At 39.3% G+C, this 27584-nt stretch overlaps 1 protein-coding gene across 1 annotated transcript in view; it reads right to left on the bottom strand.

Annotated features, from left to right (window-relative positions):
- The window catches only part of ZMAT2 (zinc finger matrin-type 2), a 93354-nt gene that overhangs the window by 21539 nt on the left and 44231 nt on the right, over positions 1–27584 (bottom strand). The window contains exon 4 of the mRNA XM_058179249.1: positions 5373–5446. Within this exon, the coding sequence (XP_058035232.1) occupies positions 5373–5446 (74 nt within the window). The remainder of the gene's footprint in view (positions 1–5372; positions 5447–27584) is intronic.

Below are 27584 nucleotides of genomic sequence, written 5' to 3'. Positions count from 1 at the left end.
TTTCCTCTGGTTAGGGTTAGGGAGACAGAGCTAGCAATCAGGTAAGATGGCAAGAGGAGCTCCATCTTGCTCTACGTGCCCCAAAGTAATAAGACATCCTCGAAAATAAGACCAAGCACTTATTTCGGGGTTCAAAAAAATATAAGACTTATTTTTGGGAAAACACGGTAGGACGCTGGCAGCAACCTGTACCAACCATTAGCACCAGTCAATCATATTTGTGACACATTTTTAAATGTTCAGTTGACTGAGTTTCATGTTTAATGAATAAAAGAGATAACAACAACAACAACAACAACAACAACAACAATCCCCCAGTGAAGCACTGCTTTGAAGTGGTTCTGGGGCTTGTGTGCTCTGAGGAAGATGAGAGATATGCCAGAGGTTCAATCATACTGGATAGGTCTCATCAGAGAAGTCTGACAAAGAGTGTTACTCCCATAAAAAATATGGTGAGATGTAAATTTCAGAAAGCCATACCGGCTCAAATGTCACCCATGTAACAAGGTCCATGCTAGATGTTGGAGTTCCTGGATATCTGGTGAAAAATGGGCTGCAGGACTCAGGACTGTTGTCTGAACAGCTAGGGCCAGCAGCTGCAGAACTATTGGAAGAAAAGGTGTTTACCCATTGCAAATACACTTTGATTGTCCAACAAGGATGATTGAAACGAATGAATCAGTTCTGGAAAGAACAACATCCAGAACCAGAAATAACAAAACAGAGGCTAGGAGATCAATGTCAATTTATAATACAAAATAAAGTATTCATAGAAGCAGAATTGGAAGAACTGCAAAGGTTTATTCGGGGCAAAGAAATCAAAGCCTTGCCAGAAATAACTCAGAATGTAGAGGCAAACCAGGGGGAGTTAGCAATAGAGGATCCAGCAGATATAAAATGTTTTCATTTGGAAACTGGGCACCCTCTCCTCTGCCTCAGGAAGAACAAAGCCCTCTAACTAAAGAAATAAAGAATTGAAACAAAGAATACCTGAGCATCTAGAACAGCACCGAAATATCAGAATAAGGCTGCCTACACTGAAGCTTGTTCCAAAGAAACAGCTAGCACAAGTGTTACAAGATGCAAATCATGCAATATCAAGTATAAGCACCAACTCATTGCAAGAAACAAACCAATTAATGTACAGCGTACTGTATAGCTGCAGTTACTGCAAAATCATTTAATTTTGCACTTGGGATGCAAAATCAAATGGGAAAAAATACCAAACAGGGCACCACAAAAATGGAAGATTAGACTGGAAAATAAGATCAGCAAGTTAAGATCAGATGCAAGCAAACTAAAACAGATGAAAGAAAAGAAGCTGAAGAACAAGACCAAAGAATACCTAATCAAGAATTAGAAACAAGGAAGAACAAGGAAGCACTGGAAATAATAAAGGAGCAAATAATAGCTTTAGCCAAGAAGATCAGCAGATACGAAGCTCAAATTGCAAATTATAGGCAGAACCTCTAATTTCAATCCAATCAGAAATGTTTCTACCGATCTATCAATGGAGAAACTGCAGTGAATCAGTCAGTACCTGAAAAGGAAGAAACAATGCAGTTCTAGGCACAGATATGGGATAACCCAAAGAAATACAACAAAGATGCAGCTTGGTTAAAAGAGGTGCATAAAAATAAAAAAGAAGTTGGAATGAAGGAACTAGTAATAATAGCAAAAATGGCAGAGAAAAGAACAAGAAAGATCAAGAACTGGTCAGCATCAGGTGAAGATGAACTGCATGGTCTATGGCAGGGGTGTTAAACTTGTGGCCTGCAGGCTGGATGCGTCACATGCTGGCCACACACCCCCTCATTTTAGAGAAGGGGGGAAAAGTTATGATACGTCACATGACGACAACGTGACAACGCGAGTTTGACACCCCTGGTCTACATCCACTTGTTGCCAAGCAGTTTAACAACATACTACAAGGAGGTAAAATTGAAGAGTAGCTAACATCTGGGAAAACCTGCCTGATAATGAACAAAATTCAAAATTCAAAAGCCTGATAATCCTTTTTCAACAAAGGATTCATACTGACCAGTCTGGTTTTATAAAAGGGAGACAAATGAGGAATAATGTTAGGCAGATAGTGAATTTATTGGAATATTTGGAAAAGAAAAATCAGATTCCGGCAGCATTTATATTTTTGGATGCAGAGAAAGCTTTTGATCGTTTGCACTGGGAATTTTTATTTAAATTAACAGACAAAATGCAATTTGGAAATGGTTTTATACAAATACTTAGGGCAATTTATGGAGAGCAAACAGCTCAGATAATAATTAATGGTAGTTTGACAGATAGTTTTAAAATTGCGAAAGGAACGAGGCAGGGGTGTCCTTTATCACCTTTATTGTTTATTTTGTCTTTGGAACCTTTATTGGATAAGATAAGAAGGGAGATAGAGGGTATTAGTATTAGAAGACATGAATACAAAGTCAGAGCATTTGCAGACGATTTGGTTGTTATGTTGACTCAGCCTATAAATTCAAGTGTATATTTGTTGGAAGTAATTAATCAATATGGAAAGGTCTCAGGGTTTAAAGTGAATCAAAATAAAACAAAAGTGTTAACCAAAAATATGATTAAGAACCAGAAAGAAAAACTAGAGGAAATAACAGGATTTGAAATTGTAAAAAAGGTTAAATATTTAGGAGTCTTTCTTACTTCATCGAATGTAAAATTGTATAAGAATAATTATAATGTGTTATGGAAAAAAATTCAGAAGGAAATGAATAATTGGAAAAAATTACAATTATCTTTATTGGGGAGAATAGCAGCTATAAAAATGAATGTTTTGCCTAAATTCTTGTTCTTATTTCAGATGATACCAATAATTAAGAAAGATAAAAATTTGGAAGAATGGCAGATTGGAATTAATAAATTTATATGGGAAGGGAAAAAAGCGAGAGTTAAAATGAAAATAATGCAAGATACATGGGAAAGAGGAGGATTAAAAATGCCTAATTTAAAATTGTATTATGAAGCAGTTGTTCTTTCTGTAATAAGTGATTGGTTTAATTTGACAGAGGAAAGGATTTTGAATATAGAAGGTTATGATTTATTATATGGTTGGCATGCATATTTATTGTATGATAAGAAAGTAGATAAAGCTTTTAAGAATCATGTGTTGAGAATTTCTCTTCTGCGTGTCTGGAAAAAATATTATTATAAGTTAAATTATAAAATTCCTATATGGGCAAGTCCTTGGCATGCAGTAGAGAATATAAATATAAAACAGGAACAAGAAATGATTACTTATAAAGATCTTTTATATAATGAGAGGGGAAACCTACAACTAAAATCTTTGGATACATTAAAAGAAGAAGGGAGGAATTATACTTGGTTTCAATATGGACAGTTAAAGGCTAGATGGAAAGAAGATCAGAAAATTGGTATTATTCAAAACAAAAGCCTGATAATCCAGCAAAAGGGCCAGGCAACTGCAGGCCAATTACGTGCTTACCAACAACTTTCAAATTGTTAACTGGTGTAGTAGCTGATGCAGTCCAACAGCATCTAGTGAAAACAATCTCCTTCCACCTGAGCAGAAAGGAAACCACCCCAATAGCAGAGGAACAAAAGATCAACTCCTAATTGACAAAATGATTTTGGAAAACTGCAACAGAAGGAAGAACAACCTGAATCCAAACAGGGATTGACTACAAAAAGGCATTTGATTCTCTGCCATATGATTAGATGGATAATCAAGTGCCTAGAAATAACAGGAGTCAGTAGAAACATCAGAAACTTTGCGCAAAGATTGATGGCACAATGGAAGACACAGTTGCAGGTCAATGGTGAGAAACTAGGAGAGCTCTGGAAGAGAGGAATATTTCAAGGAGATTCACTATCCCCCACTACTATTTAACAAAAATCAAAAACATCTGCCAAATACTTCCTTTACATGGACGATCTGAAGCTACCGATACATGGGATACACTTCCTTTACATGGACGATCTGAAGCTACCGATACATGGAAAAACACCATCTGAAATAGAATCACTGCTCAACACTCTCTGTATACATAGCCAACATTTAGCAATGGAATTTGGATTGGACAAATCCTAATGTGCCACACTCACTATCAAACAAGGAAAAATAGTGAAAACTGAAGGAATCAAGATGTCCTAAGAAAATAATATTGAGGGTATGGATGAGGATGATTATTACAAACATCAAGCATACTGAAGTCAAGAAAAAGATTAGAGGTGAATACATCAAGAGAGTGAAGACACTAAAGTTCAAACTCAATGGACAAAATACCATCAAGGCAATCAACACCTCGGCAATTCATCATTAGATACACAGCTGGAATAGTGGACCAGACTCAAGCAGAACTTAAAAGAATGGATAGGAAGATCAGAAAAATAATGATGATGAATCATGCCGTTCTTCCAACAGTGACACTGACAGACTTTACCTACTAAGGCAAATAGGTGGGTGTGGAATGTTGCAAGTACATCAGATGACTGAAGAAAAAAAAAATGGCTTTGGAAGAATATCCGAAAGACAATAATGAAGATGCTTTGAAGTTCAGGAAGGCTTACTGACTACTGGAGAGACTAAACTGTCCTACAAGAAAGATCAAATGAAGAACAGAATGGAGGCATGGGAAGACAAAGTACTATATGGCCAGTACATTAAAAAAAATAGCAGGGAAAGCAGATAATAACAAGACCTGGCAATGGTTATGAGCGGGAACTTTGAAGAAAGAGATCAAGAGACTAATTCTGGCTACACAAGACCAAGCTTTGAGGACAAATGAATACAAAGCCAGAATTGAGAAGACAGCAGCAGGCAGTAAGTGCCACCTATGCAAATAAGGTGAAGAAACAGTGGACCACCTGGTAAACTGCTGCAAGAAGATTGCACAAACTGATTACAAGCAGTGGCATGACAAAGTAGCAACAATGGTGCATTGGAAGATCTGCAAGGAATATCATTTGCCTGCAAGCAAGAACTGGTGAGACCATAAAATAAAAAAATCATAGAAAATGAAGCTAAATTATTCTGGGACTTTAGCATTCAAGCAGATAGGCACTTGCCATATAACATCCAGACTTAACAATTGTCGATAAGAAAGACAAAAAAGTCTGGCTAGTGAACCACTTGAACACCATCCGCACTGACACATTCTCCATCAGTCAATTGCAAAAGGCAGCTTTACTGGGAACAGCTTCCATCTTGCGACGATATCAGTAACACAATCAAATATCCACATATGTCTATCCCACGTCCTTGGTAAGGACTTAATAGGTAGACAAAAAAGGCCAAACCCATGAACATCTGGTTGAGTGTGGGATAATTAATAATAAGAACAAAACAACAACAATATCAAAATTGTACATGAAAAGCATGTTATACATACGTTTTTTGCCATTGATATGATCAAGGAAGTTGATGGAATCTTTCACTACACAGTCACATACATTACAATAATACCTGAGGAGAAGGAGAAGATAATCAATCATCAAATAGCTAATTCAACATTTTCAAACCAATTTATTATCCCACCCAAAAGCAACAAAATTATTAAGTTTCTAGAAGCAGGTTAAACCACAGCACTTCTTTTCTGCTTGTTACTATTACCTTGGAAATTATTTCCCAAATTGTTAACATACAAAAAAAAAGGTGCTAAGATCCTACAAAGTATGCAGATAAGAGCAATAAAGATGATAAAGGGTTGGAGGCTAAAGAGTATGATGAACAGTTGAGGGAGCTAAGTAGGTCTAGCCTGTCAAAGACATGGATTAGAGGGGACAGTCTTCCAATACTTGAGGGGCTGTCACAGGGAGGAGGGGGTCAACTTATTCTCCAAAGCAGCTGAGGGCAGGTCTAGAAGTAATGGGTGGATGCTTGTTAAAGAGCTTCCTAGACCCTAGAAGGAAAACATTTCTGTTAAATTGTTAAACAATGGAATAGCTTGCCTTCAGAGTTGTAGGTGCTCCATCACTGGTGGTTTTCAAAAATAAACTGGACAAAAAATTAACTGGGATGTTATAAATGTGTTCAGCCTTAAGCAAGGGGTTGGACCAGAAGACTTCTAAGGTCCCTTCCAGCCCTATGATTATGTTTTATATCAATCTGCAGCTTCCACATTCAGATAGTCCTCGACAGTACTGAACAAATGGTGGTTATGACTAGTCCCCAGAATTCTCATATAGCCTCTTGCAATGCATTCTCCCTGAACCCCACTATGTCCTCCTTGCATCTTTCTATACCTTCCCCTACTTTTGCTCCACCTCTCTCACAGACCTGTGCACCGCCTTCCCCTACCTGGCAGCAGACACTTTGCAAGTACCTGACACTTGCAATTTCCTGCTGGTTTCCCCACTGATCTGGATATAGGAAGTCAGCAAGGAGTTGCCTCACCTAATGACCATAGGATTTGTTTAACAAAGGCAACCAGAACTGCAGGGATTGCTGTCACTAAGTGATGCAATGACACTTTATGTCTACATCACCTACCAACAGAAATTCTGTTCTCAACTGCCATCATAAGTCATGGACTACCTCTATATAAAACATTTGTTTGGACTCCTATTCTTTACTATATGTACAGTTTCAGTCTTCCTTATTATACAGTATACTTGGAGTACACATAAGAGCTGACTGAATTCAAGGGGTTCAGTTTTGTTATTTGATATTTATATCTAAAGCCATTACAAAAAGAAGATGAACACTATTCAGTGGCCATAGGAGTTTTGAAAACAGACCTTGTCCTCAGTGGCTAGTTATAATCAATTTGTACCTAAGGCACAGCAGCAAATGGCATTCCCCAAGTCAAAATGCATAACTGTCATCAAAATGAGCCTAATTATTTTGGTGTATGAGACAACATTTTCCATAACAGCCACGCTCTACAAGTAAAAAATTCATAAATAAATACAGCTTAAAATAATTTTCAGTTCTTTCATGACATCCAAAACCAAATGATCACAAAGTAAACCTCATTCTGCAAAACAGTAAAACTAGCTGTTATTTTCTTCATTTTATCTTCAAGGGCTGAGCTTTAAATTTCAGATCATGTATTAGAGGTTTCTCATTACTTTATGTAAGTTTTACTTATTTACTTTTTTCAAGACTTACTGATCTTCTTATAAAGTGATAAATAACTGTAAAGCCTGCAGTATTATCCTAGTTTAATGTGTGTATTTGAACCATATCTTTCAAAGATCCTGGAGTACTGGGAAACCACCAGTGGATTGGGAAAGAGCTAGTAGGAATCCAATCTGCAAGGAGAAAAATGTGGATTTAGGAAACTACAGACCAATCAGCCTCAATATCTCACAATCAGCCTCAATATCTGAGAAGATCCTGGAAAAGATAATCAAACAAGGAATCTGCAAACATCTAGAAACAAGCAAAGCTATTAGTAGAAATCAACTGGGTTTGTCAAAAATAGATCATGCCAGACAAACCTTATAGTATTTTTGATAAAGTGACTAAATTAATGGATAAGGGGAATACTATAAACACTGTTTACTTAGACATTAGTAAGGCATTTGACAAAGTAGACCAAGGCCTACTTCTTGGTAAGATTTGTGATAGACAATGTCACCACCAGACAGATTTGTGATTCGCTGACCAACCACACTCAACAAGTAGTTCTCAATGGAATTAAACCTAGGGAAGCATGCAGTGGGATACTGCAAAGTTCAGTCTTAGGCCCAGTACACTTCAGCATCTTCATAAATGATCTAGATGAGAGGATGGAAGGGGAACTCATTAGACTTGCAGATGGCACCAAGCTGGGAGGAATAGTCAACACTTTAGAAGACAGACTCAAGGTACAGAATGTGGAGACCCAAAAGACCCAGCAGGCTCAGAAGGAAAAATAGAAGTCATCTATAACACACAGGTAGTCACTGACTTACAACAGTTCGTTTAGTGACCATTTGAAGTTACAACAATCCTGAAAAAAGTGACTTATGGCTTTTTCACACCTATGATCCCATGATCAAAATTTGGACATTCAGAAACCAACTCATATTTCTAATGGCTGCAGTGTCCCGGGGTCACGTGATCACTTTTTGCACTCTTCTAAAAAGCAAAGTCAATGGGGAAGCCAGATTCACTTAATAACCATGTTACTAACTTAACAACTGCAGTGATTTGCCTAACAACTGTGGCAAGAAAGGTCGTAAAATGAGGCAGAATTCACTTAACAAATATCTCACTTAGCTATAGAAATTTGGGGCTCAACTGAGGTCATAAGTTGAGGACTACTTGAACAGTGTAATGACTGCAACTATGTAGGACAAACAGGCAGAACTCTGGCAAAATGCATCCATGAAGTAGAAGTCGGAAAACATGATGAAAAGTCTTTAATTTCACAATATATGGGCAGACTTAACCACAGTTTCAACTGGGAAACTGTGACCATCCTAGGCTAAGCCAAGTACAAAAATGTTACAAAATTTCTAGAAGCCTGGCACTCTGACAAATTAGCTATCAATAGACACATAAATATAAACAATATCTACATAAAATGCATAAGAGACAATCAACAAGCCAAAAATACCAAAACAAAATACCAAAACACCTCTCTACCAGAAATCAAGACCCAGATGAGCATAGATTAACATCAGACCAACAATCAAGAAGTAAACAATAAACAATACCCCAATCAAGGAACTGCCAAACAAAGGAACTTAAACAGGCCAACCAAAGAATTTCCAAGACCACTCCCACCAATACTGACAGGGAAAGTCACTAGACTATAAACCAAGAGCAAACCTCCACTCCTTACTAACAACTGATATTACCTAGTTTGGGCAATGAAACGGCTGCAAAAAAACCACCAAGCTCAGAGAGCACCAAGGAACTCTCATTTCAACCCTGAGCTACAAATATTCTCTTCTATTAAAAATCAAATGCATAGGGCTCAACAGCAGTAACTTTAAGAGGGATCTAGGTATCTTAGTGGACCACTACCAGAGTATGAGCCAGCAAGATGCTGCATCTGCCAAAAAAGCCAATGCAGTCCTAGGCTGCATCAACAGAGGGGCAATATCAAAACCACATGAAGTATTTGTACTGCTTAATACTGCAGTCTTAAGACTACACTTGGAATATTGTGTCAGGTCTGATCCCTACAATACAAAAAGATTGGGATTCTAGAAAGAGTGTAAAGAGCAACAAAGTTAATTAGGGGATTGGAGGCCAAACTGTACGATGAACAGTTGCAGGAATGAGGTATGTCTAGTCTAAGGAAGAGAAGGACAAGGAGTAACATGATAGCCATCAGTCTTCCAATATTTGAGGGGCTGTCACAAAAAAGAACAGTCAACCTATTCTCCAAAGCACCTGAGAGCAGGACAAGAAGTAATGGATGGTAGATTACCAAAGAGAGATCCAATTTAAAATTAAGGAGAGTTAAAACAACACCCATAGTACAATCCAGGAGGTTCCATTGGCTGGGCTGGGAGAAATGAAAAGTCCCTCTGACCAGCCCAAAACCCCGTCTCAGACTGAATTACACAGGTCAACTAGTATCAGGGAACGCCCTGGTCACCTGCGTGATTATATATGTAAATAGTTGTCCAAGTGTCTTCTGGGAAGGGAGGGGTGTTATGTATCTAATTTTGGAAGGAAAATTGAGTGGGGAAAAGCTGAAAGATCACTGACTGACATCCTGACCAAGAAACTATATAGAGCTGCACCATTGTATATTTTGCTGGATTCTCACTGTACAATAAAGAGCTGTTGTTCACATAGACCTGTCTCCTGTCTCCTCGATTGTCCAACTTAACACATTCTGTGGTGAGTTGTTCTTCCTGATGTTTCACTGTATACACTAACTTAATAGCCTAGGAACTAGAATCACATTTCTTCCTCCGATATTTAAGGCATAAATCTTCATCTCCAGTCCTCAGACAGTTCACTTTAAATTCTGATATCGTGTTTCACATATTTTGTACCCTTGGAAGGTGCACCCATTTCATACTAGCACTCTTCTAGAAAACACAGACCAACAATTTCATATGAGCATAATTTCCATAGTAAGTAGGATTTTACATTCCATTTGGAGTTATCATCCATGGATTGGATTGGGTAGATGGGAACTTGACCTCCCAGGTTCTGGGATTTGTCTTGTGGAGAGTTAGGAGCAGTACAAAGTTAGGGGCAGTAAAAGGAGAACTGCCCTTGGTGTTTAAAATTGCAGATAGGGTCAGGAATTTAAAGATGAGATCAAGCGTGGGCCTCATCCCCACATTATTATTATGCCTTGACAAGAATGATTGGTTGTTTAGGTTGGTTGCCTTGATTGTTTAGCACAAAGACATACATTGCTTGCTTAAGCTGCTTCTACTTTCTTGGAATTTGGATGCTTTTTAATTCCTTAGTTAACTGTCAATGGCCTGTGAAATGCTGTCAAGAGATATGGTGTTTTAAACCTCATTAGAGAACATTCCTTATTGTGACTTCAAAAAACCAATAGCAAGAATCAAGAGGTTGTTGCCATTGCATTTTTTAATTAGAGGACAATATTGTGCTACCAAGTCAACCAAAGCCAGAGGATTATAGTATTGATCTTGAAGCAATGTCCAATCACCATCAACAAGTATAAGAGGACTGGAATTGCTGATGTGTTTTTGAAAAAGATAATATAGCTGGGCAGTCCTTAAAGTAGTCTCCTTTTATGCTTCATATATGAAACAGTTTAAATGTATTGCCCTCTTCACTTATCCAACCTGAACCTGAATTATTCACTGAAGATTAAAAAAAAATATTGGAAGCAGGGTTGAAGAGACAAAAGTAGAAAATTCAGCAATATATTTTTTAACAAAGCTATCAGGCTTAGTTGATTATTAACAATTACCAAATATACAAAGATTCATATAGATGCTCATCAGTTATTTAATATAAAGAGTGCTTTCTATTCTAAGGTTGGAAATTGTATTCTATAGACATGGGAGATATTCCAGAATTGATTTTTAATTATTGCTGTTATTTGCTCAACTTCAGGGACATATGATCTCAGTATGAGGCCTAGCAAAATTGCTGATTGTATCTTGATTTTGCTTTTTTTAAATCTAAAATATTTATGTCTTAGGATTCATTTGTGGCATTTAATAAAATACCCTGGTGGTAATTGATTTTGTTAAAGTTGCAAAGAGAAGACAGATTTTATATGCAGGACGTTTTTTTAAAGATGGTTATTGTTGAATTCATGTATTGTATAGTTGATTGGTTTTTGCTTGGTATATAGAGTGAATCCTGATACTCTGGCTTATAAATGTGTTTTGTTACAATTTAGCATATTGTTTGGTTTGGGAGATCTATTTATTGACATTTATCTTCAGTGAATTGATCAAAGTGGAGCAATAGTAGTAGCTTTGACATCTGACATCTGACTCTGTTTTTGCTTTTGAGCCAGTTTTTAAACCACTTTTTTAAAAAGCCTATACTGTAGCTAAATACATCATTTTTGAGATGGGCACCAGTGCTGGATTCATTAAAAGCTACTAGGTTTCATCCCCAGGCCCTGCCTGTTTATCAGATAATTAAATAATCTATTTGAGAATGTGTATGAAAAGATAGGCAATAATTTAATGAAAAAAGGTTAAAGATTAAACAATAATGAAATATAGATACAGAATAACAGAGATGGAAGGTACCTTACAGGTCTTCTAGTCCAACCCTCTGTTCAAGCAGGAGACCTTATACCATTTCAGACAAATGGCTATCCAGTCTCTTCTTAAAAACCACAACTCCTGAAGGCAAACCGTTGCAGTGATAAATTGTTTTCTTCGGTTGGGGCTGGCTTGAGAGGGCGGCGCTGGACACTGAACTCAGCAGATAAGTCCTCTGGCCATTTTGGGTTTGAGTTAGCTGTGGGGGGAAGGTTTTGTGAGTCAGGGACTGGCATTGTTGGATTGAAATCTGGTGTTTCAACGCGTTTTCTAAGTTGATCTATGTGTCTGCGCCAGACTCTTCCATCACCCATTTGTACGACATACGATTTTGGACCAGTTACTTCAGCGATTTGCCCCCTGGGGACCGTCTGCATAGCTTCTTGCGAACACTGGTGCCCCAATGGAGAAACTTCTAATTGTTTTTTCGGATTCCCTATACTTGTCCGGTATATAATTTGGATGTAGCTGATCTAGAGCACAGTGGTGCTTTCGGCCCATTAACAATTCAGCCGGGCTTTTCCCTGTGGCTGTACATGGTGTGCCATGTTGGGCAGCTAAGGTGTCGATTCTGGCCTGCCAATCTCTGGGCCCTAGCCTAGCCAACGCCTCTTTGGCCGTTCTCACAAATTTCTCTGCCTGCCCATTACTGGCCAGATGAAACAGCGCTGATGTTGGATTCCCATTTCTGCCAGGTACCCCTTGAACTCGTGACCATGAACTGGGGCCTGTTGTCGGACACCAGTGTGTCCAGCAGCCCATGGGTGGCAAAGAGTTTCCGGAGTGTCCTAATTACCGCCTCCGCAGTGGTGGAGTGCATCAGAATTATTTCAACTCATTTCAAATAGGTGTCAATAATCACAAGAAATGTTTGCCCATGCAAAAGTCCTGCAAAATTGATATGAATTCGCGACCAGGGGCCCTGGGGTTTTTCCCATTCCCTGACTGGAACTGTGGGAGCCAGGGGCCTCAATTCTTGACAGGGAGAACATTTAGCCACCCACTGGGCAATGCTGTTGTCCATTCCGGGCCACCATAGGTAGCTCCTTGCCAACCTCTTCATCCTCACTATACCTGGGTGCCCCACATGCAACATTTTCAACACTTTGCTTTGCAGACTTAATGGTACAACAATACGATCACCCCACAATAGGCACCCCCCTTGCGTAGACAGTTCAATTTGCTTGGCTTGAAATGGTTTAAATTCCCTGCGCACAGAGTCCTTCGGCCACCCCCTATGCACCCAGCCAATCACAGTACGCAATAAAATGTCTTTAGCAGAGGCTCTCGCCACTTCTGCAGAAGTGAGAGGCCCCGAGTCCATAGTATCAATGAGCAGGATAGGGACCCCCGGAATCGGGTCCTCCAGCAAGTCCAGTAACGGGCACCTGTTCAGAGCATCAGCATGTCCAAGGCTTCGACCGGAGCGAAGAACAAGGTGGTAGGAATAGGCAGCCAGAAAAATGGCCCACCTAGTCAGACGGGGAGACAGTGCTGCTGCAGTGGGATGATCTCCAACCAAAAGTCCTGAGAGGGGCTGGTGGTCAGTGACTAGTTTGAAAGTTTGGCCGAACAGATAATCATGGAATTCCCTGTCCAGCTGGCTGTAATTCCGTTCAGCGCAAGACAGGGTGTGGGAGAAATAGGTGATAGGCGCCACTAGGCTGTTTGGTAGTCTATGGCTCAAAACAGCCCCTACACCAAAGAGGGATGCGTTACAGACCAATACAAGGGGAAGCGTCCCATTATATTGGATTAAAAGGCTGTCGGCAGACAGTTTTTTTACAGCCGCGAATGCTTCGGCCTCTGCTTTGCCCCAAACCCAAATGGACTTTTTGGCCAACAACCGGTGGAGCGGTTCAGCAATTGTAGCTTTGTCTCTTAGAAATATGGAGTAAAAGTTCAAAAGTCCCAAGAATGCCTGCAATTCTGCCCTGTTTTGGGAGGTTGGTGCATTCTGAATAGCCTGTATTTTACTTTCAGTGGGGCGAATGCCAGTCCTGTCAATCTTGTACCCCAAAAATTCAATGGCAGGAACTGCTATTTTGCACTTGTTCAATTTAACTTGCAGTCTTGTGGCCCTAAAAATGGTTAGCACTCTCTGTAACCGGTCCCCCAGTCGTTGTTCATCTGCTGCGGAGACTAGGACATCATCGAAATAGGGGACTACCCCTGGAAGTCCTTGCAACAGATGCTCCATTATGCTTTGAAATAGACCGGGGGCTACGCTAACCCCGAACTGTAGTGTAGTGCACTTGAAGGCACCTCTATGGGTTACAATAGTCTGTGCTTCCATGGTAGCGCCATCTACCTGCAGCTGCTGGAACGCCTGCGCAACACCGAGTTTAGCAAAAACCTTGCCAGGGCCCAGAGAGTGTAAAAGGTGCTGCACAATGGGGACCGGATAAGCGCTCTTTTGAAGGGCCTTGTTTAATGTCGCTTTATAATCAGTGCATATGCGCACTGATCCATCTGATTTAATTGGGGTGACTATCAGTGTTTCCCATTTTGCATGGTCCACCGGAATTAAGATCCCTTGTTGTATGAGCTTGTCTAGCTCCTGATCTATTTTTGGCTTTAGTGCGAAAGGCACTCTCCTCGCCTTCAATCTAATAGGGGATACATTAGGGTCCAGATTGAACAAGATAGGGGTCCCCACATACTTGTAAAGACGGTCGTCAAACACGTCCTGGAATTCACATAAGAGGTCATCCCTCAGGCTGCTTCGAGTGGCGTTGATTCCAGTGACCCCCAGTCCCAAAGCTCTGAACCAATCTAAATCTAAAAGACTTGGAAGATGTCCGCTGACCACAGTGAGGGGAAGATTTTTGTTGTGCTGGCCGTACTTGACCTGGAACGTGCCATAGCCTTCTACAAGGATGTGATTTCCCTGGTAATCTTGTAGTCTCAGTCGTTGGTGTTGATGCCTTCTTAGGCTTGGAACTGCTGCTTTAAGTTCGGCCCAAGACATTATGGTGATAGATGAGCCTGTGTCAAGCTCCATTTGACATGGCATGCCCTCTATTTCGACAGTGATATGCATCTTCTTTTCTGGGGAGGTGATTGTCTGGCCAATTCTGGTCTGGAATGTTTCTGGCATTTTGAATTGCGCGCTTTTCTGGTGCTGGTCAGTTCTATCTTTTCTCCACTTTTGTGGCTGACCGGTTTGACTGCTCTTTGGTTGTGGCTGGATGGCTGGATTGCCCTGCACACCCTTGCTAAATGTCCTTTCTTGTCACATCGCCTACAAATGGCGTCTTTGAATTGACATGTCCATCTTTGGTGTGATCCTCCACAACTGGCACAGCCATCTTTTCGGTCCCCATCATCACGTTTGTGTCTGTCTGTCTTGAAGACATCTTAGTAAGTCTCATCGCCGCTATCGGACTGGGTCACCTCGATGTACCGGGGCTGATTTTGGAGTTGTCTGGGGTGGTGCTAGTCACTGCAGTGTCTCGGTGGCCTTAGTCGGTGACTCGTATGCCCTTGCTTCATCCAATGTGGTATGCAGGGTCAGATTGATTTTAGCTAGCAGCTGTCTCTGGAGGCAAGTATCTCTAATGCCGCAGATTAGTTGCTCTAGGAGTGCATCATCGAGGTCTCAGTACTTGCAGTGTGTGGCAGCTTTACGCAGAGCGGCCATGTAAGCACTGATCAGCTCTCCCTCTCACTGCAATCTCTGCTGGAACTCATACCGCTGAACAAATTTGGAGGGAACTGGGGCGTAATGTGCCTGTAGTGTAGTCTGCAAGAGCTGCCATGGCACCGATTGCACTGGGGTCGGCTCTGATAGTGACTCAGCCACGTTGAAGACTTCGGGGCCGCAATGGCTCAGAAAGTAGGCTTCGAGGAAGCATTCAAACTGCGCCATGTACAATCACCACTTTTCTTTCAATGGATCAAATGGAGCTGGTGGTGTGTAGGCAGACATCACGCCTGTCGTATTAGGCTCTTTCTGCCCTGTCCTACTGGCTGGATTCGAAGGTTGTCAGTTCTTTTTGGTCTACCTGTCTACCTCAGGTGTCACTCTGCATGGTCGACTACTGTCCGGCTCAGTCAGTCCGCCTACACGTTGGAGTCCCCAGAGATGTGCTCTACCGTCAAGGAAAGTAGATGCCGCTCCGCCCAGAGGCCTAGCCTCTTGGCCTTCAACATCAGACCGTTTGATCTTGTGCCACCTTGGTGGTTGATGTGCGGTTTCGTGGCCACATTGTCTGTCAGTACCAACACATGGTTGTTTGTGACAACACGTCAAAAACGCTGCAGAGCCAAGTACACTGCCCAGAGCTCCAGACAATTGATGTTCTTTTGTCGGTTGCAGCTAGACCAAGTGCCTTGGGCAATGTGGGACTGGATGTGCGCTCCCCACCCACTGAGGCTGGTGTCTGTCATTAACACTAGGCAAGGAGATTCAAGGAACATCTGCCCCTTGGACATGGCAGTCGACCTTCACCAGGTGAGGGACAAGCTGACTTTGGGGGGAACTTGAACCTCGGTTGGAGAGGTACCCTTGCCCGCCTTCTGAAAAGGCAAAAGAAACCACTGAAGGTCTCGAGCATGCAGACGGGCCCATGGGGTGACATTAATGGCTGAAACCATTTTGCCTAGGAGCGTTGACAGCAGTGGCAAAGGGATCTTGTGTTCATGTTGAACCCTACCAACTAGTTCTCAAATATTGGCCTGCCGCTCCGGAGACAAATACACTTTCCCCTCCAGGGAATCTATTACTGCCCTGAGATGGAGCAATCGGGTTGAAGGAGTCAAGTGGCTTTTGTCCATGTTAATGGAAAAACCGTGCTCCTTTAGACTTGGAGATCATAGATGGAAAGTTGCCTTGAAGAGGACTGAATTAAAATGTCATCCAAGTAACATTGGACCCGAATAGGGACGGTCCTAAGCTTGGCTGCCAACGCAGCAAGCACCTTAGTAAAGGTGCGGGGAGCAGAAGAAAGACCAAAGAGTAACGCATGGTACTGGTAGTGAATACCGGCATAACAAAATCTAAGAAACCTACAATGAGGGGGAAATATAGGGATGTGCAAATACACTTCAGTTAGGTCAATAGAAGTGAAGAGATTGCCCTTCCTGATGCCTGCCAGAATAGACTGCAAAGATTGCATCTTGAACCATTTGTAGATAATGTATCCGTTCAGTCTTTTAAAGTCCAGAATAGGTCTCACCCGAGGATTTGGGAACAAGAAATAAGAGGCAATAAAATCCCTATCCTGCCTGATCCTCTGGCACCTTCTGAATTGCTCTGATTTCCAGAAGGTGCTGCACAGCCAAATACATGAGGACCCGCTTGTTCTGAACTTTCGATACAGGACAAGTAATAAAAAAACTCAGAGGGGTGGAGAAAAATTCCAGGGATAAACTAGACCTTAACAGTATCCCTGACCCAAGCATCCGACATCAGAGCATCCCACTGGTCGGCAAAGAGAGCTAATCTACCACCGATGGGAATGTCGGATCTGCAATCAACATTGGCGGCGGAAAGAGCGACCTCCTCCCCCTCAAAAAGGCTGTTTGACAGAAATGGCTTTACCTCAAGGAGGCCTGTCCAGATGTGCCCGCTGCCTAGGACCAAAGGACCTGTCAGCCTCCACTCCAATCTTCACTTTTATTTGTGCATTTTATATTTAGTAGTGAAATTGCAATGTCATTATGTTTGATGTAGAATAGCTCATGGACTTAAGGTGTATTACTATCCTATTCAGAATAAGAGAAGGGGGCCCTTTGTGTCATCTGACATAAAAAAGGAGAAGGGGGGAGGAAAGGTTTGAAATCAGCATGAAGGCCAGACGCGCGGGCTTTTCAACAAAACCTGCATTCCTGACATGCCAAGCAGCCGGAGACCTATGGAAGAAGATTACCACGGGGGGCTAGAAGGAGCTGGCATTGGCCCAGCCCTGCCTGACCTCTGTGGGGAGGAGGGACTAACGAGGGGATATGAGATGTTTGCCATATTTTGTCTCAGATTCAACTATACAAGTCTGTAATCCAGATGTATTTAGTAAAAGTACTTTTCTTTATTTTCAAATGAAGTCAAAGTGTTTTCTTTCCTAAATATAATCAGAGACAGTTTGACATTTAGTTTGAATCTAAATAGTTCTCTAAATGGACTGAGCCTCTTTCTACTTGAGGTTTCAAAACGTAGTAGAAACAAAAGAAGAGAATTTAGGGGAGATAATGGTGGAACTGATTGCCGAAGCCCTACAGAGAGATAAAAGAGAGATTAAGAATGAGCTCGATGAAATTTATCAATTTCAAACTAACTACGCAAGGCATCATCATCTCCCTAAAGAGGTGCATATTAGATTTGCACGTAAAAAAATTTGTGATGATATATATGATTTGTGATGATAAAACTACAAGAGAGGAACCAATATTCTATAAAGGGACAGAAATCATAACACTAAAGCAGACTCCTAGATGGGTACGACAACAAAGGAGGGATTATAGATTCCTGGCATCTCTATTGAACACAAGGAAAATTCTATTTAGGTGGATCACTCCAGAAGGAATGATAATAACTTGGCAAGGCAAAAAAATTAAAATTGACAACTTAGACAAAGCCCAAGAAATATTTGACCAATTGACAGGGGTGGAGAAAAGTTCAAGCAATAGAGAGCAATTGGAGACAGCTAGCACAGAAGAACAAATACAAGAATCTGGAAGTGAGGAAGTGGAAGAGGGAACTAAGGTGACAATGGAAAATCGAGATGAAGGAATGGAAAGTAAGAATAGACCACAAAGAACCACTAGAGCAACCAGGAATCAGAAACCGGCAGATAAATAAGAAAATAGAGAAAAGAACCCAATTACTATCAATAAATGTAAATGGACTGAACGATCAGATAAAAAGGAAAAGATATTTTCAAAATTAGCAAAGCAGAATGTAGATATAATATATCTCCAGGAGGCACACATTAGAAAACAAGATAGAAAATACCTGGAATACAATAAATTAGGAAACTTGTTTGCAGCACTATCAGAAAAAAGGAAAAGACGGGTAGTGGTATATCTCAGAAAAAAAATAATAGCTAAAGCAATCTATGAGGACCCTAAAGGAAGGGTACTTTTGATAGAATTGATAAGAGGGGAAACTAAAATGTTATTAATTAATATATACGCTCCCAACAAAAAACAGAAATAATTTTATAGGAAAATGCATGATATGATTATTGAAGCAGATTACCAAAATGTATGTGTAGTGGGTGATTATAATGGAATAATAGATGTAAGAAATGATTATATTTGTAATAAAAAAAACAAAAAAAGAGGAATGTATTACCGAAAACTTTTTTTAATATGGCTGAAGAACTGAATCTGAAGGATGTAGGGAGACTATTAAACCCCATGGGGAAAAAAAATCACCTTCTATTCTAATCCACACGATTCGTTTTCAAGAATTGACATGGTATGGGCAAACAGAGAAATAATCAAAGAAATTGAAAATATAGAGATTCTTCCCAATGATTGGGCGGATCATAATCCCTTGAGAATAACCTGGAAAGGCCAAAAAAGGAAACCTAGGAGATGGACTCTAATAAACACGCAAATACTACAGGAAAAGGAATCCTTAGAGAAGATAGAAAAAGAGCTGTTTTTGTTCCTAGACGTAAATAAAAAACACCATACATCGGCTTCTGGTGGCTCCGCTCTCTCCGAAGGACGCCCTAAGGGCGCCCGCGCTGGGATTCTGTAAAAGCCGGCGAAATCAACGGCTGAAAGTACCTTCCCCGGTAAGGAGAAGGGAAAGAGCAGAAGAGGGAAGGGTAGAGCTCTCTCTAGAGGCCCCGTTTGGGGAACTCGAAAGGGAAAGTTCCCTGGAATTCCTTCTGCAAAGCTCCAGCCCCAGTGTGTTTCTGCTTTAAGCAGACAGAGAAGAGAGCGACCACTTCTGCTTCAATTGATTGTTATGGATATTTATAAGCAGACGGAATAAAACACAGGAGATCAGTCATTTAAATTGCAAGTATTAAATCTGACTTCTATTTTTTTTTAAAAAAATATTTTTTTCCCCTCTCATCTACAATTAACACAATGAAATAAAATGGCATTTACTTGTTGAGAAAGTGAAACTGAATGGAGATTTTATCTTATTGTACTGGACTGTGGATTGTTGGATTACTTTAGTTTGTTTAAGTATTTTATAAGGGGATTTTCAGCAAGAACTTTGCCATGAAGGTTTTTTCAGAAGAATGGATTCGTGACTTTATACAGGATTATACAGAAAGAATGTATTTAATTATTCAACAATACGAATTGGGAAAAAATGGAGGCGTTTTGGATGAGAGTTTGGAGGAAATTAACCAAAGTAATCAGGACTTGGAATATGGAATGGATGTAAAGAAGCCTTTTTTAAAAAGTTTGGATGAAAAGCCTGAAGTTGTGCTACAGGAGGCTGTCTCCCGAAATGGAAAAATTCACAGGGTTAATGCTTTCCAAGAGTTCTCTTTTCGGATTGAGGGAATATACGGCAGTAACTCGTGGATTCTTGGACATAAGGAACTATTAGGAAATATTGTGACTGACTTTTCAAAAGGAGTAATGAAGGAAAGACAGAGACTAATGCATCAAAAATGGCAAGAGACAAAAGTATCATTTTTGAAAGAATTTTTTTTTTTTTGAAATATTAACAGAAAAAGATTTTAGCCTTTCTGAAAGACAATACGTAAGGAAGATTTGGAAGAAATGGGTTGATTATATGTTTTATAACCATCATAAAAGACTAGATATTTGGATTTATACTGGATTTTGACGAGGAAGGACTAAAGTTGAACAGATATTGTAATTTCCCTGTATTGAAATTCTATAATCTGTTGTATTGAATTTTAAATAGAATATTCTCGAAAGATCTTATGTAAGAAAGACTTGGGGGGAAAATTATATGGTTATAGAAGTTATAAGGGAGATATTCTCTGAATTGGATTGGATTTTTATGCTTTAGCTGGTTTTAAATATTTTAGGATTAATTTGTTCTACTGATCTATATATTTTATTACTGTTTATTGTTAATTTTTTGAAGGATTTTGGTTATGTAAGGAGGAAGTCAGAGCTAGAGAGGGAGAATTGGTATAATAGTTTTGGGAAAAAAAATTTTTTTAGCATATGGTCGTTTTATTTTTAACTATACCTTGTGTTTGTTCCGGGAAGCCAGGGGGGGAGGGGGGAGGGGGTTTGTGAAGGGAGAGGGGTTGGGGGGAAAGGGAGGGAAAAAAATTTTTTGTAAAACTTTTTGAATAAAAAAAAAACAAAAAAAAAACACCATACATCATTGCAGAACCTATGGGATACATTAAAGGCATTTATGAGAGGAATAACATTAGCATATACATCAATAAGGAAAGAGAAAAAAAAGCAACAGCAGGATATATTATTAAAGGAACTAGAGTACCTAGAAAACAAATTTCAACTAAATCCAGGTGGACCCCAAATTAAGGAAGATTTAACATCAGTTAAACGTAAATTAAATTGAACAAGCAGAACATATTAAAAATATTAAATACGCAAAACAATATCAGTTTGAAAACACAAATAAATCAGGGAGGTAGTTAACATATAAATTAAAAAAAGAAAGAGAAAATAGCATACCAATTACAAGATGAGGTGGGCAACTACAAAACAATGAAGAAGAAATTAAAAGAATTATGTTAGAATACTTTGAAAACTTGTATAATCAAGAGGAAGTGGAGATGAAAAAAATAAATGGTTACTTACAGGAGGAAAGTATGCCCTGGTTAGAGGAAGAGGAAAGGATGAGCTTAAATAGAAAGATTTCTTTAGAAGAATTAAAGGAAGTGATCCATAGACAAAAAAACAATAAGACTCCGGGACCTGATGGTCTACCAGGTGAATTTTACAAAAATATGGGGAAATATTGGAACCGATACTCTTGGATTTATATAACGAGGTTGTTGTGACCCAGGCCCAGGTTGGTAGTAGAAAACTCAGTCAGTGTAAAAACAAACAAACTTTATTTGAACAGCTGAGAATTACTTCATTCTCAGTGTAGTTCAACTAAATTAAAGCAAATTCCTCACAACACAATTCCTCAGTCCTATCATCAACCTTGGTCCAATTAGGCAAACTGCCAAAGGCCTTTCTTGGCAAAAGTTCAGAGACACCAATACAAAATATATGCAACAAACAAATCTATCAACGTTTTCTGGCAAAGCCCAAACGCCATTGCTGGTCTTTTAAGCCTTATGGGAGGGGCCAATCATCTCTTGGCCCTACTCCTGAGTTGTCCTCTTGAGCTTGAGCTGCTCTTGCCTTCTGGCAGCTCTTCTCATGTGTGCATTAGGAACAGGCTTCTCCTGTTCCTCTGCCTCACTACTGTCAGCCTCTGGAGGCTCTGGAGTCTGCACCTCACTCCCCGATGGCCCTGGCCTCACCTCAGCCTCCGACGCAGAGCCCTCATTCAAGCCTTCCCCAGCCTCCAGGACTGGCCCACACTCTTCCTCAGCCTCATCGCTGTCTGACTCCATTGCCAGCTCCGCAGGCTGCTGGCGGACCACAACAGTGGTACTGTTGGAAGCAAAAATGCCCATCACATGGAGAGAAGAATATATTACAGTCATCATAAAAGAAGGTACCAACCCGAATCAGATTCAAAACTATGGACCAATATCTCTTTTGAATAACGACTACAAGATTTTTATGACCATCATGGCAGGAAGGATTAAAAAAATATTAAATGAAATTATCCACTCCGATCAGAATGGCTTTCTCCCACTGAGGCAAATTAAAGACAATACAAGGACAGTTTTGAATATATTAAAATACTATGAGGCGCATCCAGAGAAACAAGTAGCCCTTGTTTTTCTGGACGCGCAGAAAGCCTTTGATAACTTAAATTGGAAATATATAATAAAACAAAGAAATGAAATTCGGTAATAAATTTGAACAAATGATTGAAATAATCTACTCCACCCAAAAAGCAAATATTATAATCAACAAAATTATTTGAGATAAAGAAAGGAGTTCACGAAGGATGCCCATTATCACCTCTGCTTTTTATTCTGACATTAGAATCATTATTGAAAAATATCAGGGCAAATACAGAGATTAAGGGGACCAAAATTAAGAGAGAAGAATACAAGTTAAAGGCATTCACAGATGACCTGGTGTTTTTCATTGAGGAGCCAAAAGAGACAGGACCTATTTTAATAAGGGAGATAGAAAAATATGGAGAAATATTGGGCCTTAAAATTAATAAGACAAAATGATAGTTAAAAACATGAAAAGACAACAGGAAAGAGAATTAGAAGAAAAATTGGGATTACAAAGTGTAAAGAAAATTAAATATTTAGGAATATGGTTGATAGCGAGACGTACCTCAATAAAAGAAGATAATTATGTAAAACTTATACAGCAAATAAAATTAGATTTAGAAAGATGGGGTGCATTACAATTATCAATATTAGGCTGAATTGTAACAATTAAAATGAATGTCTTGCCAAAATTATTATACCTTTTTCAGTCCATACCCATAAAATTAGATAATAATTTTTTTATAGAATTGAACCAAATTACAACAAAATTTATATGGGCTGGCAGAAAAGCACGAATAAAATTAACAGACCTTCAAGATAGCAGAAGCAGAGGTGGTCTAGGACTTCCAGACTAGTGACTCTATTACAAAGCAGCAATTTTAACCTGGATTAAGGAGCGGATAAATTTAAGAAAAAAAAGATTACTCATATTATAAGGGCATGATTTCCAAAAAGGGTGGCATGCCTTTCTATGGGACAAAGAAAATAAATCCCATTCATATTTTTTTCATCATAAAATACAAGAGGCCTTAATGCTAATATGGCAAGAGATCAAGAAAAAATACTATATAAAAATGCTTGGGTGGGTGTCGACAATGGAGGCAATGATACACCCAAATGCCATGGATATAAACAAAATGGTCAAATATTGCAAAATTTTAGATGCCCAAGGAAATTTAAAAAGTAGGCAAGATTTGGAGAAACAAGGAATTAACATTGATTGGTGGCCTTACCTACAAGTAAAATCACGGTATTTAAAGGACAAAGAGGAATATAGAATTGAATTGGTCCCACAACACTTAGACAAATAACTGATTGGTCCAGATGAAAAATTAATAACTAAATTGTATAAATATTTTTTGGAATTTGACAAAGCAGAAGAAATAGTGAAGGGAGTGATGATAGGGTGGGCAAAAAATGTAGGACATAACATTGAATTAGAGGAATGGGAAACAATTTGGAATAGAAATTATAAAATAACAAGTTTGGCAAAATATAAAGAAAATGAATACAAAATGTTCTAAGGCTGGCATTTGGCTCCCTCAAGATTGGCAAAAAGATATCCAAATTTAACCCCAAATTGTTGGCAATGTGCACAGAAGCAGGGTACCTTCTATCACTCATGATGGCTGTGTCCAAAATCGAAAAAATATTGGGGGGGAAAATTGGCTACAGGAAATAACCGGTGTTCAACTAGAATATACACCGGAATTGTTTCTTCTGGGGATAATGAGAAAAACTTACAATAAGAAAACAAGACACATGATATTAGATATAACAACTGCAGCAAGATTGGCCTTTGCGTAATGTTGGAAGAATGTAAAGACGCCCTTCAATGACTTAATAATTAATTTTTTTTTGACTGTGCTGAAATGGACAAACTATCATTGGAATTGAAAGGAATGACAGACTTGGAGTATTATGTATCATGGGAGAAATGGTACAAATGGATTGAAAAGAGAAAAATAAAACAGACTCAGACATAGCAAAATTTAATAAAGCAAAATGTACAGAGTATAAAAACTTCTTAGGGATATGTCGTGTAAATGGTCACAGTTCTAAACAAAAATTTTCTTTTTTGTATTTTTGTATTGCTGTATTTGGTGGTTTGTTTGTTTTTTGGTTTAAAAAAATTAATAAAATATGGCTTAAAAAAAAGAAAAAGTATAGAATACAAGAAATACAATTTCCTAAATAACATTTGAAAAAAGAATCATGAAAAAAAATCCTTTCTTATATGAACTGAGATGTCAAGTTCCATTCAATATAGATTATGTGAATTGTCGAAGTTTACCTTGTATATAATCAATATTTAAATGTTATGGACAGGAAAGTTTGAATTCAAGATCCCTAGAAATTGCAATTTATTCTCTAGGAATCTTTCATTTAAGACAATTAAGGTTGACGTATTCTCATGATTTAAAAGTAACTCTCTTGGGGCAAATATTTATAATTAAATTGATTATTTTACCCCATTTTTTTCTTGTTCAAACAGTCCATAGATTACCTTCAGGTAATAAGTTAAAGCAGCAGCAGTCCTTATTAAAAATAGATAAATAGGAGAAGATATAGAAATGAATTATTTTAGTCAAATATTAGGAAGCTTTAAGAGCCAGTTTGTCAAATACTGAATTATTAATGCTACTGATTTTTATGTTTTTGTTTTTCCCAAGATGCTACTTGCCACGTCTTGATTGTATTTATGTCACTGCCATGACATATCTAGATTAAATATTTGGAAATCTTGAACTAGATTTTTTTTTATTCTGATGGGGAGGATTATCTTACTTTTCTATACTTATAAAATATAAACAATTTATTGCTGGGAAGAGAAAGCTTAGTGATTTTATGTGGTAGAGTAAACTTTTCTTTGACTGGGGATTCTATTAATAATATGCAAGGGAATAATCCATTAGGATGGTTGCAGATGCATTATCCACTGCAGCTTATCTAGTCAATGAAACTTGTAGGTCATTAACTCTTTTATTTATAACAGCCTTGTGCAGTGCTGGAAGGTATAGATAAGGGAAGTTCCATTTAACTACAAACAACAAGTAACTTATAAAAAAGAAATCTGAGTGCAAGCCAATATGGGAAAATGACTTGAATAAGGAACTTGGAGAATTTCAATGCTGTATAATTTTTATTTTTCAAATTATTAAAACTATTTCTATTCAAGTATTATTCTTTTCTGAAGCTGGGGCAGACATGGCATTTTTACTCCTATGTACTTGCCTAATCCTTGACTCTTAAATGAGTTGTTGAAGGATTTTTGGAGACACAGGCAACCTCCTGCATATGTGGTTAAATAGCCCAGTAATTAATTTCTTTTGAAAAGTAATTCTTCAAAAGCAATCAACGATTAGCAATCAATTCCACATGACACTGTAATATTACTGTCAATTTCCAGGGGAAATGCAGCTCTGAGACACAAAGATTTAATTAGTTGTGGTTATATTTCAGGAAGCTATAGCTACTTGTAAGTCTATACAAGGACACTCTACAAAGTTGGCTGATATGGCACTAGAATGCTTAAGGGAACAGAGCAATGAGATGTTTTCATGAAAAGACCATCCAGTTTTATCGTATTTTATTTTTGCCTACTTTTCATTAAAATCTTCTATCATGGTGGCCATGGGCTTATTCCCAGGTCATCTTGGATCCAACTCAGGACAGTGGTCGCATGCCAATATGATCTTGTCAGAGCATTGGCAACGTGATTTGGTGAGGGAATCTATAATTATTTCCCCACCATGGTGATCTCATGCCCTGGTATCATTGAAATTCTCTTAGGGCATCCCACCACCATCATAGGTTGACCAGACCCATTCAAGTGGTCGTTCTGGTTACTGATGGACCTAAATGGGTTCCAGAAGGGGGATATTCTAGGGAATGGGGGTTTGCTGCACAGTCCTGACAACACTCTGGTTATATCCTAGAACCCAAGGGCAGCCAAGGGTTTGGACAGGATTGCATATGTGCAGTCTCTCTTGACCATCACGCCTAGCATTCCCTGTGGTTCACAGTTGAGCTGCGTTTCTGAAATGAGGTTAAGAGAGTGCTGCTGGAGGAAAATAAAGGATGACACAGCTTCAAGCTGCTACAAAGGCCTATTTCATGAAATAAGAATGGCAAATCACATTAGTTCTCCACACATATTGCATCTGCAAGTGTCACCCGGTGGTCCTGTTCAGGATCGCCCAGTGCCTCTTTTGAAATTCTTCAAAAGAATTTGTTGAACACCTGGTAGAGTTACTCAGATTCATTACCAGATGGAATCCATATGTAGCGTGGGTCTATGCTGGGGGAAAGATCTTAATTTTCTTGGAACAGTTTGATCCTGTCACACCTGATGAAGTGAAGAGGGTCCTTGATGCTGTCAGTGCAACCACCTGTCAATTAAATCCCTGTCCCTCCAGGTTGGTGAAAGCGTCCAATGACAGTGACAGCCAGGTGAGTACAAGCAGTGATAAATTCTTCACTGGAGGAGGGGACATTTCCAAGACCTTTTAACAAGACTTTGGTTCAACCCCTCCTCAAAAAAACCATCTCTTAATCCCTTAATCTGTCTGGCAATTTCCATCCATTCTCCCACCTTCTTTTTAGATGGCAGAGAAGGTGGCCACATGGCAGCTTCAGAGGATCCTGGATGAAATGGATTATCTCGACCCTTTCCAGTTAGGTTTCAGGCCCACTTATGGGACAGAGACAGCATTGGTCACACTTACTGATGAACTCTGGCAAGAGCAGGGTGGGAATAGTGCATCCCTCCTTGATCTCCTTGACCTCCCAGTGGCCTTTGATACCATTAACCATGGTATCCTTTTGGGCTGGCTGTGGGATTTAGGACTGGGTGGCACAGTCTTGTGCTGGTTGATTCCTTTCTCCAAGGCTACTTGAACTACTGTGATGCACTCATCACCTTTAAAGCATAGATCCAGGTTATCTGAGGAACCATCTCACCTGGATGTGATTATACTGCCCCACCCACACTGGCAGAAAGAGAATGCTTGGCAGTCAAGGAATTTCAGCTGGCGGGATTCACAGCCTTTTCTGCTATAGTTCCAGCCCTATCATGCCTCCCGAAGTGAGATCCACAACCACCCTTTTGGCCTTCAGAAACAGCTTGAAGATATGGATCTGCCAACTAGCTTAGGGCCC

This window comes from Ahaetulla prasina, chromosome 3, assembly GCF_028640845.1.
Source record: "Ahaetulla prasina isolate Xishuangbanna chromosome 3, ASM2864084v1, whole genome shotgun sequence".
NCBI lineage: Eukaryota > Metazoa > Chordata > Lepidosauria > Squamata > Colubridae > Ahaetulla > Ahaetulla prasina.
Note: the sequence above shows the minus strand (reverse complement) of the source record. Positions and strands in the feature narration are given on the sequence as shown.